We start from the raw sequence: 19,622 nt of genomic DNA on the forward strand, positions 1-19,622 counted from the left end.
ACACACACACACACACACAATTCAAACAATGCTGGCTGGCTGGAGCAGTTTGGAGGAGTCTCTTCTTTGGAGAATTGGTTCCACCTCACGTAAATGAACTGTGACGTGCAGTTTTACCCTGAAGAGAGAGAGAGAGAGTGTGTGTGTGTGTGTGTGTGTGTGTGTGTGTTTGTGTGTGTGTGTGTGTGTGTGTGTGTGTGTGTGTGTGTGTGTGTGTGTGTGTGTGTGTGTGTGTGTGTGTGTGTGTGTGTGTGTGTGTGTGTGTGTGTGTGTGTGTGTTAGTCTAAGTATCTTTTTCATATTGGTCTGTTTAAACTCATACTGATATCTCTCCCTGCTAATTTGTGCTGATGTTATGTTGTACATTATCAAGCTGTGATACATTTAATTACGCATTCCTGCTTAATACAGTTTGTTCTGATACTTTAAAGTAAATCGCTATATTAATGGTAAATCCTAAGAAAGCTAGCTGCATCAAGGTGAACAAATGTCTTTAGACGTTATTTTATTGTATATCTTCCTATATCATAAGCTGCCTTGGGATAACAGATAAAGGATTAGGCACTGTTACTTAATAACTTCATGAATAAATGAAGAGGTCAGCAAGCTCACCCGGTCGTTATTTCCTCTCCAAACAATTTGTGTTCCTTCTCTTACAGCTTCAGTCAGCTATCGTCTTCATATCATAGGGGGAAAAAAAGTCAAATCAGAAATGTGTTATTTAGCTTTTATATTTCTTTCTCACTCCAGGACCTTAATAAAACACTGGCTGCTCTGCTACACAACCCAACACATTCACAAGTTATGCTTTAACCACTGAGTGTTGATTTGTTTCCAGACTCTGAGGCAGTATTCTCCTAGGTGACTCTCATTTAATTAATAATTGACAAAGATGCCTGGATGGTTTTTGTTTTCTACTCTGGGTTCCATCAGACCTTCTTCAGTGTAAATATGCTTTACATCCAATTGTATTCTCACCACAACTCTCTCAGTCTAAGCTGGTTTCCGTCTGCTGAGAAGGGAGACTTATTCCTTCATCTGCTCTCCTTCACTCTTCTCCTCTTTTACTTTTTGTAATCGCCGGGGAAATGCAGTCACTTTGGCTCTAAATGCACACTAGCAAAAGAGCGATCACTCCCTTTCACTTAAGCATTGTCTTATTTTTATATTTTTTATATATATATTTGTGTTTCTGGCTTTCGTCTTTCTGTCTCTGTCTCTCTCTCTCTTTCTGGCCTCCCCTTCCTCCTCTGTCTCTGTCACTTGGTTGATCTCTCTTTCTTCCCTCTTCCTCCTTCCTGATTCTTTTTATATCTCACAGAGATGCTCCTCAGAGGCATTCATTGCAGTTGTCTGATCTGAATAAATGTTTGCGATTAAAGCCGGGGCTGTCTTGTGGATTGGGCTGCTGATGTGGAGTCTGAGCTCAAGTCACTCCGTTGTGCCGCAGTGTTTAAATGAGTCTTTGTCAAAGTACCCCCACCCCTCCCTCCCCCTGTCTGTCGCTCTCAGTTTGTGGCATCTATTTTTAATGGCCTGGGAGATGTGCGGAAAACCCCGGCCTCTATATCCGTCTTGACAAACAAGATAGTTGAGGATGGTTACGTTTTTCTTATCAAAGTGGCTTTTATTTGGATGCAGATTTGATGTGAGAGCATTTTGTACATTATTCAGTTTGTAGAATAAATCGTGTCAGAAACAAACTCCAGTTTCTGTGATCTCTGGGTTATAGTGTTATAGAAACAAAGTAAACTGAAAAAACCTTGCAAGCAAACAATTTTCATTGCTTTTCTCTTGTCCCTGAAAAGTTGAGCCGAGAGCCATAAATGACTAGATGGGCACTCAAAGAGCGCAGATCTCCGCCAAGGCTATGCCCTATCTTGCAATGTAAACGAAAGGACTGCTGTAGTTGTTTTTCTGTAATCCTAACCTCCTTGGTGGAGGTAATTAATGTTTCACAAAGCAAACTCTTTAAGAGCCACTTATGCAACAAAGCAAACTGATTTTTGTCTGTGAGATGTTTTCTCCGCCCATCATATGTTTTAATGTCAGATCCTTTGAAGACTCAATGCTTCATAAAAGAGTTCAAACTTTCTCTCATCTTCAAAGATGGTCCACGGGGCTCCACTTTTCAGTTAGGCTGAGATTTGCTTGTGTTGACCTCTCTAAGGCATCTGCCTGGTCATTCCACGCCGCACAGCTTAGTGGCTGCTGAAAATACGGCCCGACGTTGACCTCCTTTACTTTGATTTTAATGCTTTCACCACCCACAGTGCTTTCTCCAAACCCAGCCTCACGTACCACTCTCCCTCCCTCCCGCTGATACCACCCAGCCCCCTCTAGTACCACTTTGAAGTGGGTGCTAGCCAGTTAGTGTAGGGCATTTTGAAATGGAAGTAATTCTGTGATCTTTTTCCCTTTTTTTGTTTTGCAAAAACAAAAGTTATCTACACAATCCATTTGCCACCTCACTTGAGTTAAACAGCAGTGTCCAGCAATTACTATCTGAACCACTGGAGCCTCAAATTACCTCTGATAATTGGACTGCATAATTTAAAAAGTTCCACACAACCAACACAGTTACATTAAATTTGACTCAGAATTTTGTAAAATTCACAGAGATTTTCTTTCTCAGAACTGAGATGAATAATCCATTAGTCCAGTGATTACCAAAGTCTGGGCTGTGCCCCCCTGGTGCAACAATAATTAAAAAAAGTTTCCACTTGGTAATTCAGTTATGTTGTGTTATTTTAAATTTATCTGATGTGTTTTTAATCCAGAATGTATATTATCTCATCATTGGGGTACATTTGTTGCTTGACAAATTGTTACATGTATTTGGATCTGCTATTAATTTGCACTGCATACAACTGTATTAAAAATAACAATGTATATGGAAATACTTCATGTTAGTCGTAAGAGTTGTAATTAAAGGTTTGAGTGGGCCACAAAAGATTTTCGGATTTCATATTGGGCCGCGGCATTCTTAATTTTGGAAAGCCCAACGTTTTTTTTTCCAGTTCCTTAAATTATAGTTAAATAAACATTTTTTTTTCTGGACTGTTGGTCAAGACTTTGATGCCGTCACTCTGGGCTTCAAGGAAACCGTGATGAGCATGGAATCAGTGTGCTTGTGGTGTTCAGTTTGGCGTTATGTATATTGACTTGTTGTTATAAAGAAAATGTATGTGTGTGTGTGTGTGTGTGTGTGTGTGTGTGTGTGTGTGTGTGTGTGTGTGTGTGTGTGTGTGTGTGTGTGTGTGTGTGTGTGTGTGTGTGTGTGTGTGTGTGTGTGTGTGTGTGTGTGTGTGTGTGTGTGTGTGTGTGTGTGTGTTGTGTGTGTGTGTGTGTGTGTGTGTGTGTGTGTGTGCGTGTGTGTGCGTGTGTGCGCGTGTGCGTGTGCGTGTGTGTGTGTGTGTGTGTGTGTTTTGGTGAATAAGAGTAATCCAACTCATATTAACCTCTGCAACTGGGCTTGCAACTGTTGGCTCACAAGTATTTTTCCAACCTACCAGAATATCAGCTGTACTTTACAATAGAGTGGGATGAGGGCCCTCCAATCCACAGCCAGTGACACATGACTGACTGATTGATTGACAGGTGGACAGATTAACTCTCTGAGCTTGCTCTCTTCGGTCCCAGGAGGACCACTGACCTATACACAACTATTATATACTGTTTAATGCAGCTTTAAGTTAATTACTTTAAACTACTGTACATGGTATAAAATAAATCTCCGAAACAAGCATGATGTTTAGATGCTTGTCTATATATTAAATAAAGGCTCAGAGCTGCTATGCTAAGCTAATTTGAGCAATTTGGCTGCTGACTGTGTCTTTATATTAAATGCATAAACATAACAGTGCTATTGATCTTTTCATAAAACTCTTGGCAAGGAAGTGAGTGAACATAATTCCCAGAATGTTGAAGTACTCCTTTATAACATACCTGTACAAAATAGCACAACCCTAGGCTAACATGCTTATTTTTGTTGCTCTCTGACTTTTGTGCTAATTGTTATTGAGTTTCTCATGTCAGCTATCAGTGTTCTACAGCACTGACATGTGTTTCATCAAGAGCCAAGTAACACCTGAAAATACTACCTATCTCTCAAAAGACTATGTGGTGGAAACAAGCAGTAGTCTGACACTGAATAAGTGTGGGGACAGATAAGCAAATGCAATAAAAATTCAGCTCTAACTCCAAATCCACTGTAAGTTTCCAGTTATGCACATTCCTACTGTGAATAATTTCATTGCTTATATCTTAACAAACCGTGAGCGAAACAAAGCCTCAAATAACCCGTTGTCCTTTCCCTTAACCTTACTGTAAGCCTTTTCATAATGGCAGTCAAGTGAAAACACCATGTTCTGTTTGTTCTGGAGTCACATAATCCTCTCATTTTGCTGGAACATAATCCTTTTATTCACGTGAGATCATTTCCGTGTACTCATTTTTGAAGTTTTTGCCAAGACTGAAACACTGATTCAAACCAATACATTTTCCCCTCAAAATATTTCTTGGAGGCAACTTGATAAACAAAGTTGATTCGCCCAATTTTCTCCATCAAAGGAAAAAGACTATTATCCTCTAATGGACCGGTTTAGTTTAATAGGCAGTGTGTAATTTAGTCTGTTGTCAGAATAAAGCCTTAAAGCCTAATGTGAATGTTTTTTAGTACTCCGCTTTCTCTAATGCTATCCATGCTCAGGTACACACATGCACGCACACCTAGGACATAACATAACTACCACAATGGATATAAGTCCTGTGACTCTTTTGTGTACACATGCATGTACACTGGTGTTGCAATCATGTAAATGTCGGTTTTAAAATTAATTGTCAAATAAATAAACTAAAAAGGCATTATTGTTTAGTAGTACTACAGTAGTAACTTTTCTAGGGTTTTTAATCTGCCTTCTGTGTTGTACCAAAATATTTAAGACGTTTCTTCATACCTCTGTTGATATATCTTGCAGGTGTTTGTTCTTGAAAGAAAATTATCGCAATGTTTCTGCATAATGCTTTCTTATCACTGACAGCTTTTAGAGTGCTTTCACATTCATGTCTTTATGTGTGTGTGTGCTGCCAGATGTTTGTTTTATCTCCCGAGTCTCACTATAATTTCTGCCAGTTGAGCTTCATCCAGGTTTGTGGAGATTCAAGACTTGTCAAATGTACAAATATGCTGTAAATAATACAACAGTTTTAGTGCTCCATATTTCCTCTCTGTCAGTGTTGTAACCAGTTTGCCATGGCAGCTAGTCACAGGCTCGCTAATGATGCCAGTTTGTACTGAGTAAAGCGGACTGACAGGCTGTATTCTCTCTCTATCTCTCTGTCTCGCTCTCTCTCTCTCTCTCTCTCTCTCTCTCTCTCTCTCTCTCTCTCTCTCTCTCTCTCTCTCTCTCTCTCTCTCTCTCTCTCTCTCTCTCTCTCTCTCTCTCTCTCTCTCTCTCTCTCTCTCTCTCTCTCTCCCTCTGTCTGTGTCACAAAAACACAGCATCAGTTAAAAAGCTTGTGTCAAGGCTGACAGTGTTTCCAGTCTGGTGGAGAATATGAGATAAAAATGTCCTGCTGTTTGTGTGTGTTTGTGATGGACAGAGAACAACAATGCTCAGTTGTCAAACCAAAAGAGTACCATGCTACAGTTTGGACCAGAGACCTGGAGCGGTACCACATATGCCCACAAAGTGCATGCACAACACAGGAGCAGCTGCTCTTATTTATCATAAGAAAGTTGAGCTGCTCAGCATTCCTCACCATCCATCTGCTCAAAGCTAAATAAATGACACTCCATCAGCAGTGTCGCTAAACATTATGCAGTATCATGATGCCTAATTCCATCATTTCTCATACTGTTATTCTAAATTGTGAAGCTTTGCAGAACAATACAGGGGGAAGAAGTAGGTGATGTGGATGCTGTAGCACCAAATGGATCAGGACACATTTGCTATACAAGTTATGTGATCTATCAGTTATACTGATGTTGTGTGATATTGTGTTGCAGGGTTTGCTTGAAATCAAATTTATATGACAGCCCACAGAGGTGAAGGACAGATTTTGTACTAGGTGTATGATTCACAGTCCAATCTATATCATTTGGTCTGCTAAATAGAATAAATGGTGATTAGATTTCTGTAATCAGACATCAGGAATTCCAACATGAGCCAGGCTTGTAGTAAGGGCTGAAGTGTAATAGGAACATGTGTCAATGTGTGTGTATGGATTTAAGAGGGTAACATATAGGGGAAGGACCGGAAGTAGAGAGGTTTAATAAAGTGTTACACACAGTTACATATTTTTGCCAAAGAGGCTGCTACAAACATCTCAATTCTTATGCCTTACATCTTTAAAGGTGCTCTTATTGAAATACTGAAAAAAGGGCTGGGATTGCCTCCACACCGCTCTCAACCCGATACGTGAAATAACAATGTTTTCTCACAGCCATATGCCCTAAAATTCATGCATGGTTAGACCGTCTGTCACTATGAACAACAGAGAAACTCAGATTACAACACACACATAGAGGAAGAGTGACTTCATTCTCTGATCAAGATGCCATTACTCCACTATATCTTTACATAGTAAATATTTGATTGCTGCTTTATTAATGCTCTGAATATCAAGTACAGTGCCTTTCAATCAAAAATCCTTCTGACCACAGCTTTGATGTGACCAAACTTAAATGTTCTTGTCAAAGAAACCTGATTGTTTAATCACTGCAGTTTTTACCTTATTTAAGGTGTAAACAGTGTCAGCCAACAGCTCCACTGACAGTGATGGATGGAGGCCTTGGCTCAGGTGGGGACACAGAACCAAAAAACATCTTAACAGAGTTTGTTGCTGGTATTAACACTTGGAGAAAAAGAAAAATACAAAAGAAACCGAGGTTCCTATTAACAAAACATGTCCTCTCATAAAGTTTGACAGTTTGATTAGGGTTTAAACCCTGAAGCAGTGGGACCCTATTGAGTTTGTGCCAGTTTGACATTATTTGTTGTCATTCTGTGGCTCAAATTCCTTTATGATGGAATGAACTAGAAACCAGTGATGGGCCACATGGTGGCGCTGTAATTTATGCCTGAAAATGTGATTTTGGAATGATCAATCCCCTTACAGTGGTAAGTTTGATCAATGTGCTCTACAAAAAAGAATCCTCTTGGACCATAGAAGTCTACCATGATGGATTGCTGATATGCTAACTTGCATAATTTTAAAAACAATAATGTGACATCTACCATTTGGATTTTGACTGCATCAACACCAAATTTGGCATATAGTCTTGTGGGACTGAGATACATTATTCTATTACAAATGAGCAAGATCGCTAAAAAAACAGGGCTGCCATCAATCAGCATACATGGCAAGTTTTGTTCACATGCAATAAAAGGGGGAGCAAAAGGCGAGACTTTGAGTGTGCAGTTATTGAAATAAGCTGAAGTGACCTTGCTGTTCTTTGTGGAGCCCAAAACCTTTTCAGTGTGGCTTGCAGCTGAACTAATAGTTCATTCCGACATTCAGTCTCTAAAATCAAAGGTCAAGGATATCATAACATTTCTTCATAGTGCCAAAAACCACATCCTCAAGCCACTGAGGAAGCCTCATGATCTTATTGATAGAAACCTGTTTTACAGTCAGGTAAAGCAAAACTGACAGAAAACAAACTGTTAACAGCAACACCAGATGTGTTGATGCTTTGGTAAGTCAAAAGAAATATGTGTATACACATATATTTCTTCTGAATCCTCCCCCAGGCATATTGTGAATGATGAATGACCAAATGTTCTGTGCAGAATACATATTTAGAGCACCTGGCTAGATTGTTACGAGCAAAGCATCACTGCACATTCATGAGTCAGCCTCAGACTTGCCCTGCATTAGATGTAAAAATGCACAGAGTTTTGATTATGAATATAATATAATTATGAATACAGAGCTGATGCAAGGTGCTCATACAGAACTTATGATGCTATACACCTTTCTCATGGCAGACATTTTGGCCTGTTATAGTAGGAAATCACCAGTGTAACTAATACTATGATGGCTCTGTTCCATATAGTGGGCACTGGGCAGTGGACCAGCATGCCCAACTGGCATTGGATTGGCACACCTAGCTGAAATGCAGCTAGTTCCACATGTCTTTAAAATTTCAAGACCTTAGGATATTATTTACTAAAGATTATTTGAATATTGAGAAATTAAGACCCTGAAACAAAGTGTGCCTACCAGCACCTCTAAAGCTTGTAAATTAACATGTACTGTTAAAAGTTACTGCACATGGCCAAGAAAAAAACCTAAACAAGATTTTCAATTTCGTACGTATTAAACTAAGGACCTGTATCCATATAGTGCTGGCAGAAAATTGCTTCAGGGACGTTAGGAAACGCTTCCTCCCAACACTTCATCAAGCGTTTTTTGATGCAGTGCTGCACGTTGGTTTTATTTCTATGGCAATAACATCTCAACACAGAAACACTCACCTGCAACATTCACTGTCTGGCCATTCTGTTCTCACAATTGGGCTTTGCAGTATTTGTTGTGACAGCTTGGGATAGGCTGACACGTTGAGATCAAGCATCACCTCCATTCCCTTGGTTACTAGGATGAGGAGACCTGCCCCATCTAATATATGATTGGTTGCCTAAAAGGAGCGAGTTCATAGATTTTTAACTCAGTTTTTCTACCCTCTGAAGTCATTCCTCCACTGATCAACCACTCGCCCGTTGGCTCAAAGACCTTGACAGTTCCTGTCGCCATTTCTTTTCCCTCCATCAGCTTTGCTTTCTAGTTTTAGTCAACTCGACTGCCCTGCTGCCCACCTTCTGTTCATTTTTAAACCCGCTTTTCCACTGAGCCTTGCACTTTGTTGTCTTCCTCTTCATCTCTGCCTCTTTGCTCTCCACTTTTGTTTCCTCCACTGTTTGCCTGCTCTTCATTTTAGTCTCAAGTCATCTTTGTTCTCTTCAGCTTAACTGAACTGCTTCTCTTCACTGTGCTCTCTGCCTTTAAATACTCCCTTCACCTTTCGTACGTTACCTTTCCTCTTTGCTTTCTTCTCTCACCATTGTACTCATCTTCTCATCTCCAGCTTAGTAGGTTCTTTAGGATACATCCCTATTAATTTACTGCAATATCACACCTGACTAACTGTTTTTGTGCTAAAATTCTGAACTGAACAGCATCCCACTTCTGTTGCTTTTTCTGCCCTTTTCTCAAAAGCAGATCGAGTCCAGATGGCCTGATGCAGGCTGTGTCCACATGGAATATTCACATTTAACCACTATGAGAGTTTTAACTGCATGCAGCTCATAAGACAGACTGACGGACATTTCCACTGCACATTTACTCCATACTTAGGAGGATGTGTTTATCCATCTGTCCAACACTGTGGATGAAGTCATGTAGAGCTTTCCTTTCCACAGCACTGTTGTCAAATGAAAAATCTGCAATATTTCTTCAAGACTTTGAATATCTAGAGTGTATGACGAGCTGAGGTAATGAGTAGCAAAAGTGATTAAAACTTTCTTTCTCCTTCTCTCTGTCTCTATCTCTCTCTTTCTCTCGTTCTCCAGGTCTTCTCTGACGTGCCCTCATTGCCTTAAGCAGAGCAACACATTCGACCCATTTTTATGCATCTCCTTGCCTATCCCCCTACGACAGACCAGGTAATGTACTGTATAATACACATGCATATGAAATATCATTTGATTATGGGCTGACACATGTTTTTGAGACTATATTGATAACTTGTGTTCTTTATGGTATAACACAGTCCTTGGAGTCTATGCCAGGCCTATATTACTTGTAACTTTTAGTGTTAGAAGTAAACTTATCACTTAAGGTTTTAGTGGTTTCTTTATGTATTCATTTTGATCTCATTTTGCTCATTTATGGTGGTGAATAAATGTGTTGAGTATATATGCTAAGATTCTGCTATACTGACTTGCTTAATTTTGCTCAATTCCTGGATGCCCATGTGTGTCTTTATCTCATATACAATCAATAATTGAGCCAATAATTGACAATTTGACAAATATGACTACACAAAATTATGCATTTACATGGTAATATCAGAGTGATAAATGTTGGCCATCAAAAGTCCCTGACTAAACACTTTCTGCCTTGCTCCCATTTTTAACCGTTCCAAAAGCTCCATGTCAGAAAGGTCTGGTAGAGTAGGACACTACATAAAGAAAGAAACAGAGAGCGACAAAAAGAGGGTATGCACACAGGACTCTTTTTTAGATTTTGACAGTGATACAAATAGACAGAGCGAGATATAACACTTTGTGGCTCTAGTATACTTTAGGCATCACCAATAACTGGTTACACTTAAAGGTCCTACATAACCACATAGGTAATTTCCATTGTTTTCCCTGGTTAAACCTCTTTTCACAACTGTCTGGACATGTATAGACATCTTCCTGAATCTCCTGTAAGCTTTGTTGCACCTGTTTGGGTAAAACAAATAGCACTTTTTTCATTTTATTGGTAGATGGATTCATCAAGTAATTCCCATCAAAGGTGCAGCCCAACTTCTAACTTAACTGAAAACACCTATATGAGTAGGAAGGGCCTTTAAAATCTGTTGAATGAGGGCTGTCTTGTTGACCAAAGCATACCACATTGTCTCATCCTATCCCCTTTCTCTCTGCCCATGTATCCAGTCATGCCTCAGACATCTTAAACAGAATGAAAAACCAACAAATATCAGTCAAATTCCAGTCACACGATTATACGATTTTCTGCATTCAGTGTTTGGTGAATCCTCCTATCTACAAACATGCAGACAAGCCTGCTTTGCATCCTCTCGGCATGGCTTTCACTGTGCTAACCCCAAACTCAGTTTTACAGCACTGTCAGGTTCTCTGTGTGGTCTGTCCCTGCAGTGGCCTGAGCTCAGCACAGAGGGATATTCATTCAGGGCCAGTTTGGGCTCTCTCCACACACACACACACACACACACACACACACACACACACACACACACACACACACACACACACACACACACACACACACACACACACACACACACACATACACATACACATACACGCACACTCACCCGCTGCAGAGGTATCCCAGTAGAATGCCTGAATGTCTGAGGGCCCCCAGAGACACAGCAGGGTCTGGCTGGCAATAGTAGGGCATTGAGGTCTGGGTGCTGCTGATAATGCTGGTATGAAAGAGAGAAAAGGAGGGTGGCAGTATTTCTGAGTGGTTGCTCCTGATCGAACCTTGCACAGTCAATCTTTGCATGATTCTAAAGTATTATTTTTTCTAAAACAGTCGAGACACGTTGTGATGTCAACGGTAGGTTTTGACAAGGAAAAAGAACGCATGGAATTAAAAAAAAAAGATCCGGTTCTGCTGCATTTGTTTTGATCCTATTTTTAAACTACGTAGTCATAGTCAACTGAATAAAATTAACCCGCTGGCAATCTTTAAGAGGCCGTAGCGGGCTCTGTTTTAAAGCTTGAGTAAAGATATTGGACCATATGAAATGTTCTAATGTTGTTTTCTCACTGGCCACTTAAATTTGCCATGCCTCGCCTTGTGTCGCTTTAGTTATCTGGTTACCCCCGAGTCTCCCCTTTACAGACATACCCACTTTGTGCTAATCCCATGCAGTTTAAGGGCAAATGAAATTATGTACAAACATGTTATTCTAATATTGTACCGGCATTCAGAGTGTTTTTGGCTTGCTCTTTCTTTCTCTATTTTTTTGCATGCTCTTATTTAACGTTTAGGGATTTCCCATGTTTTTAGGATTCAGTGTTCACACTGATATAGGCCAAGAAAATAATATAAATTTAGTATGAAAGTGAAAATGTAAAAAAATAGGCTACAGGCCTAATAATATTAATCTAAAACATACAGAAAAGCTTGGGGCTTAATATGATCTGAGGTCTAAGCTGGTTTCTCAAGATCATTTTGAATGTTTTGAACCTTAAGAGCACCATTTATTCTGGTACTTAATGTGTAAACATATGAGAAGTTGCTGTTTAATTTAGACAATAAAGCTCCAATCAACTAGTGGGCTGGGAGGCTGGAAAAAGAACTGCTTTGTTATCTCTATTTCCTCATCATCCCACACCTCTTATCCAGTTTCATTGCACTTCTCGGTGTCTCATCTCGGAGCATCTAACAACGTAAACAAAACATCTGCTCAGATCCTCTGCCTTCTGCCCTGTCAGCCTCCCCACTGCTTACACATTACTCACCTGAATAATGCATGATTGGAAACAGGAAGTGGAAGTGGAAGTGGAAGTGAAAGTGTCAGCGATTACACCGTCTTCTTCCCGAATGAGAAGGCATGACCTCACTCTGTCTTTTAATCAATACTACGTGTTCTCCTTACTGTTCTCTCATCTTCCTACAACCCCTCTGTCATTTTTATCCCTGCATCCCTAACAGGACGTGTTCAGATTGCTCTCAATCAGACACGTTCAGGCACACAGCAGCTTCCTATGGGACCAACACCAATGTGCTGTTTGAGACTGCCATGTCCAGTCACGCATAAATCTACACACACAAACACACACAAACACACACAAACACACACACACACACACACGCACACGCACACGCACTCACACACACACGCACACACACACACACACACACACACATACATACAGCTGAAATACATCAATATTCAATACATCTGCTGAACAAACAGTTTCTGTTCCGGCATCCTTGAATTCGGCACAATTACATTATTCTCTCATTCTTTTGGTTCTGGCTGATATGTTTGGTTTTAACCCCTTTGGACCCTGTGTCCATTGGAGTGGTCATGACATATTTCTGTCTCTAAACCAACAAATACTATGTAATTGAATGATGTCAGCAATGCTGGGTACTGATTGGATCCTGATTATCCAATCACAATCATGTCACGACTTTGAGCAAACTCAGAGAGAGTGACAGACATCAGACAAGACAAGCATGGTGAAGCCACTGCAGAAAGGGAAGAGTTAGTGCCCATTTCCATCCAAAATATAAATATCTGTTCATGCTGGCCAAACGTTTTGCTGTCGGTATAATTTTAAGTTTTTTTGAGCATATATCATATCATAAATGTATAGGATTTTTTCAAAGTCTGTCCATTGCAATGGACATCAGGAGTTGGGTGGGTTCAGCTAACACTCACAGTTTATTGTCAGAATATATAGAAACAAAATATCTCTAAGCTTTTCATAGGTAAAGTATAGTGTTACAGTTCATGATTATAAAATGTTGATTTTGATGATGATATTTGAATGATATTTTCCTACACTACACCTTGAAAACATCATAATGGGTAGAGGCAGCCTGAAGTCAACAGGTCAGAGGTCGTAAGTCAACAGGTTTAGACATCATTCCACCCTGATGACACCATGAACAAAGAGATGCTGATTGTTGAGGTCCAAGATCACAAAATAATCATTGACCTGTCACTACCTTTTTTATTTCCTACTACTTCTCTGTGTGGAAGTAGTTTTGTGGTTGTCACGAAGCAGACACGCAGCCATTCTGCAACGCACACGCATCCAGTGGAGTTCTGGCGTTATCTGTAAGATCTAAGTAAGAACTGTACACAGCCTCAAAACCATGAAAACATCCAGTTCCAGATGTAGGTCACACCTGATTGAAAGCTTTGTAGAAAACCTCAAGTTTTTATGATATTTTACGTCCGTCTCGTCCTGGCATCTATTGGAATGGACATGAAAAAATGATGACATGAAAAAACATGATTTACCAAAACTTTGTTTTTATGTTGGAGAGGAGTCAGAATCAGTTAAAAAAAATGTATTGCCCAGCCAAAAAAATGCGGGTCTGAAGGGATTAAATTGTATGTGTGTAGTAATAGTTAGTAATTGTGTGTGTGTGTGTGTGTGTGTGTGTGTGTGTGTGCGCGCCTGTGTGTGCTTGTGTGCGCCTGTGTGTGCGTGCCTGCATACAAATATGTAAACAACTTTGTATGCCACAGTGTGTTTGGAACCTGTAATAATGTAAACATGCCAAATCAGAATTGCTAAACAATTTGGCAATTCTGTCTTCCTTTCTCTGTCCCCCTACCCCTCTCTTACACTCACACAAATGCATACACACTTGCTTGCACTCCCTCCCTTTATTCTATCTTATGTTTGCCCCACAGGCCGATGTGTGTGACGTTGGTGTTCAGTACGAAGGGTCAGAGGTACCTTCGGGTGGGGCTGGCTGTACCTCTCTTTGGTTCTCTGTCGTGCCTGAGAGCCATGGTGGCAGAGGAGGGCAACATCTCCCCTGACCAGGTAAAACACACACACACAGACACACACATTGCTGTGGGTAAAATTGTGACGTAATATAGTCTGCACACTCCTACACAGTTCTAAGAAGAGGTTGAATCAGGTAGCTGTCTGTGGGCTTTAATTAGAAATTTGTTTTTTATAATCAAGGTTTATTTTTGGTACAAAACTGCCACACATTTGATGGTTTCAGCATCTTAAAAGTGAGGATTTGCTGCTTTGTTATAAATCCTATCATTGGGGTTAAGACTGTTGGTGGAACCTCAGCAATTTGACATTCACTTTGGGCACTGCATCATATTGACAGACATTTTTCATTACGCTAAAAAAAACAACAACAACAATTCAATCAAGATCTAGAAGGGCGCTCGGAGTGCACAGACCTTCTAGCCCCGAGACCAGATAAAATCTGAAGAGCTCATGTTTCATTTGTTCTGGCACATACAGTACGCCTGGCCGCTCTCCTATTCAGCCAGATTTCAAGCAACTTGAGATTGTATGGACCAATAACAACAGTTTATCTCATGTGGGCTGGGTCTAAGACGATGATGGAGAGCATCACTGTCCAGTCTGCAGGTCCATTCAGAATTTTTTTTTGTCCTTATGTATTGGGGTGCAGAGTTTGGGTCTCTGAGTTTGTGCTTGTTTGAGATATGTATCTATGTCTTTTATAGGTTGCTTTATGTGATCTGTTACTAAAGATTTAAAGCAGCAATTTTTAGGGTTTACTTGAGATGATTACAGATGTATCTAGCTTTTCTCACTCTGAATGTGTCAGCATGCAATCATTTTGTTGGTTTATTTCTATGAGTCATGGAGTGGTGTCCATGGAAGTTGTCACAGAGAGTCGGGTCTGGTGACATTGTGGTACAATGTTTTGTTTTTTCACTTTTAGTGTAATTATTTTTTGTCCCTTGTGGGGAAAGGAGGGTTTTTATCTCTGTGAGGATCGCTTGAGGCACTTCAGTAGGCACAGAGGCTCAGTTTCTCTCTTGCTCTCCCTCTCTCCAGGTCATCCTATCAGAGTTGTACTCCACCGGTTTCCAGCGTTCCTTTTCAGATGATGATGACCTGACAGCAATTGCTGATATTGATGTCATATATGCCTTTCAGGCTCCTCCCCTCTATAGTCGTGGTGGCTCTGCACCAAACTCAGGTAACTTATGTCCTTCAGAAACACCGACTTTAATCATTTCCTTTATTCTAATTTCCAATTTTTTTTACTACTTCCCAATGTCCTCTTGATTACCCTTTATTCACTCTTACACTTTTAAAAGTTTTGTACTTTCAGTGAGTATTTTTAACAGGGAGACTTTACTTTGATGACAGGAGGACCACTGTTTTCAATGTGCTTTTTATTCTTCCTTTCATGCACAATAGCACCCAAACCAATTAAATCAAATGTGTCTGAATAACAGCCTTTTGCATCAGTAATATAAAAAGTTTGCCCAAGTATTGTCTCTGTATGAGACGGTATGAATCATTTTTAACTGCTTAATCTATCCATTTTGTGCCACTTATCTGGCCAGATTGCATTTGATCAATTATATTATGAGCAATTATTGTTATATTCAGCTGGGAAGTAACTATTTAAATGTGGCTTTATGGGGATAAATGCAGATTCACCACAACAAATATGTGTTTTATTTCACTTTGAATGTAATGTTTGGTAATCTGTCATTGCACAAGGTTTGACAAATCAGAGAATAAAACATCATTGTTGTTGTTAGTCTATCAAAACTTGAAAAAGTTACATCCAGCATGTTCGTCAACTGAATTTAAAAAGGTCTAAACTAACACAGTCTATATTGGTTTGAAGCAATCGAAATGTTTCTATAGTTACAGACTATTAAATGTAGCCACTCTGCTGTAAGAACACAGTACAATACCAATGATACGCCACACAGGTTTTTTTTGTGGGAACTAGTTGTTGTTGATTTGGCTCTCATCACATAAATCAGGTATCAGATGTCTCTCCTGCAAACTAAACAACCCCTTCAAGCTACAGTTTTGTTGCTGTCCATCATGAAAGTCTTTGCAGCCTCTGTAAAAAAAGTCAAGTCTACTGCTGCCATGATGGATGACTGTTTGGAAAGCCTGTAGAACCAACAATATAATGACAAACATGACTGTCAGGACAACTTCTTCCTGAGGAGTGCTGGCACATTCGAGGTAGATTACTTTGTAACAATAGGTATTTTCAGACCAAACAGTTCTGAGGAACTGCCCACTTGAACAACATACCTTCAAGGGCTTTTCTTCTGTTTGCATTTTGCACCGCCAATAGAAACGCTGAAGTGACGTAAACAGGCCGGTCCCTCCGCCTCACTCACCACCACTGGCAGACTAATTTCCCAGGAGGAGAGTGGACGGCAGCTCCCAAGTTGGAAGGCCTGCTAGTTAGTTTGTTGACTTGTCTATCTCTGGAGCTGCCATCTGCTCTCCACCAGGAAAAGTTGGCTCCTATCAATGGGGAGTGAGGCAGAGGGACTGAACTAGGGATGCACCGATCCGATATTAAGATCCGATATTGGTCCCGATATTGACAAGATGGCTGTATCGGGTATAAGGTTATTACCCAGATCCATGGGCCGATCCATTAAATGGTTGCGAGCGGTGTGTGTGCAGCATGCCAGTTGACTCACAGCCAACACCAGCAACAACAGATCGAGAGAAAACTTAGCTGTATGAAGGTATTTCGCCAAGTACAGCTGCTGTATTGGATTTTTAATTCCTCTTCAATTAAAATGTGTGCGCAACACTGTAACAACAGCCTGTGCTAAGATTTTCTTTTATTAATAGCTACAAAAATTACAATTATCATGAATGCTAACTTAACATTAAAAAAAGGCCACACTAGATTTGTATCTAGCCTGGTTCATGTTTTTCCACATGAACCAACTATTCAATTCAAATTTAATTTAAAGAACTTTATTTATTTATTTTATTTATTTATCTCACCTGCAGCATTTTGTTGTCTGATAAGCCATCAAACTCATCGACCTTTTTATCAAACTGGCCTTCCTGGATTGCCTGTAGTAACTTGTCCACACCAACACACACCTTTAGTGTTTTATAACACTGCGATTTTCAGTCTGAACAAATGTAAGCAAGCTGTGAAAGCAGGTTTGTGTGATTTTGTCATCATAGTTTTGCATATTAGCATCACTAAAAAATGTAACTGATGCTTTACTAGATGTGCTCAATCCACCTGAGGGAATCATAAATGTCTGAACCAGTTGCCAAAGGAATCCATAGTCAAGATTTCAAGACACTCAAAACCTCAAATGTGAATCCTGTGGTGGCCTCGTAGGACAAGTTATGGGATAACTCATCCTTTGGGTTTCATGAGTCCACAAAACGCTGTGCAAATCCATGTATTGGCATTGTCATCCTCAGAGCAACACCGCTACCATGGCTAACAATATTAAAATTAAAACATGACAAGTACCTAAAAAATAAAATAACAATAGGTCAGTTAAGTTTGCTGGCATTAGAGATATGATATTTAAATGATTTAAATGGATGGTCCTCTTAACTGTAATAAATTAACCACACAATGTAGTAGGTGTCAGATTTTTTTTTTAATTTTCTGGAGGGGATTGACATGGACCAATGTATAATGAGTGGCCATTAATTTAATAGCATGGTGTAAAACATAGATAACTGTAGGCAGTGATGCTGGAGAAGGTTTATTGCATACAGGAGATTCCTCTGTTGTCATAACCTGCTGTTTATTTTAGTGTGTGGGGGCTAGATTTCTTCGACCTTGTCAGTAAACATTTTCAGGGATATTGAATCAGGACTTCTCCCAGGTACAATAATGAGGTTTCACATTTAGAGGAAATGACAGCAGGAGGCCTCATGATTGAAAACACTGAAAACTCAATTAGGTCCAAAGCACCACAGTATAGCATTCTATTTCACCCCGAACAATCCAGTCAATTTGCACATAAATAGAGCGATAAGGCTCGATAATGCTGCAAGAAAACGGCTTCCTGCTGAATAATAGCTCATGGAAGTTTAGCGTGATAACTTTGGGGGTTAGCAGGTGTGTGTGTGAGAGAGAGAGAGAGAGAGAGAGAGAGAGAGAGAGAGAGAGAGAGAGAGAGAGAGAGAGAGAGAGAGAGAGAGAGAGAGAGAGAGATGTATCTGTAGATGTCTCAATTGATACAAAGTTAACTGTCAGGATTTCACTCGCACAGATGCAGAAAGATGCACAAGGTCTCTGTAATTCTCTCTCTTTCTTCTCTCTTACACACACTGACCATACAGTGTGGCCCCGCAATCACTGCTCTTGAGTGTTCAAGGTCCTATCAGGGTTAAATGTGGAGCTGAGGGTAAACCTCTATGTCGTTCCCATCAACCCACTGAGGGCTGTTTACAGCTGGAGAGTCAGGGATTACGTTGATGTGTTTATCTGAGCAGTCACATCCTTCAATCAGCTACTTTAAGTCAAGGTATTACTTTTGCACAAGTAAACACACATGCGCGCGCACACACACACACACACACACACACACACACACACACACACACACACACTGTCATCATTTTTGTGGTAAGCTCAATAGACAAATAATTTCCCACAGTTACACACTTTCAATATTTTGGAGTGTTTTACTCTTGTGATTCAAGAATTACAATTTCCGCACATTAGCAAGATCATAGAATAGATGCAATGTACTGTATCGTGTACAGGACGTGCTTAGGGCATATACTTTTTTATTTATTAAAAATGCACACTAGCTAGCCTCGTGTAACTGTGTCTATCCGCTGTTTGATGTTCAAATCTGTTTGATCAGTTGGTTTTTAGAGATGAGTATATTTTCCCAAAAAAAAAAAAAAAAAAAAAAAGCTCTCAGCTGCAGCCCAGACAGCGCTATGAGAGAAGTGAGGGTGAGAAACTGAGGGCCGGACAGCTAAACAGTGAGCTCAAAGCTGAATTCAATTACATAGAGCTGAGTGGAGGTTCAAGTGATCATTTTCTGTAGGTTCATCAATTTGAGCAATCCCTTTCACATTAGCCATGTTTCCATTCACATATATGTTTATGCACATTTTGATGTTTTCCATTAGAAAAGCATGATGGAAATGGCAAAATTTCTCTAAACTTCTTCAGTGGTGCAAAATAATTTTAAAGCTTGTTCAAATATGTACTCCATAAAAATTGAGATCGAGAATTCTTCTGCCCTTACTCCAAGCCTGACTCAGAAGTTGGAAGTTCCTGTTTTCCGATTACAAGTGAAAGCAGCAAAACCGTTAGTGATGATCTCATATGGCGGCTTATTTACATCTAGGGAATATTGCCACAGACACGGATATTGTAATACTCAGCAAAAA

The 19,622-nt window shown here is 40.0% G+C and overlaps 1 protein-coding gene across 1 annotated transcript in view; it reads left to right on the forward strand.

Moving 5' to 3' along the window:
* The window catches only part of usp43a (ubiquitin specific peptidase 43a), a 99,937-nt gene that overhangs the window by 39,650 nt on the left and 40,665 nt on the right, over positions 1-19,622 (forward strand). Inside the window, exons 4-6 of the mRNA XM_083937450.1 lie at positions 9,576-9,668; positions 14,147-14,282; positions 15,291-15,435. Coding sequence (XP_083793576.1) covers positions 9,576-9,668; positions 14,147-14,282; positions 15,291-15,435 — 374 coding nt within the window. The remainder of the gene's footprint in view (positions 1-9,575; positions 9,669-14,146; positions 14,283-15,290; positions 15,436-19,622) is intronic.

Source organism: Echiichthys vipera (assembly GCF_963691815.1).
Source record: "Echiichthys vipera genome assembly, chromosome: 2".
NCBI lineage: Eukaryota > Metazoa > Chordata > Actinopteri > Perciformes > Trachinidae > Echiichthys > Echiichthys vipera.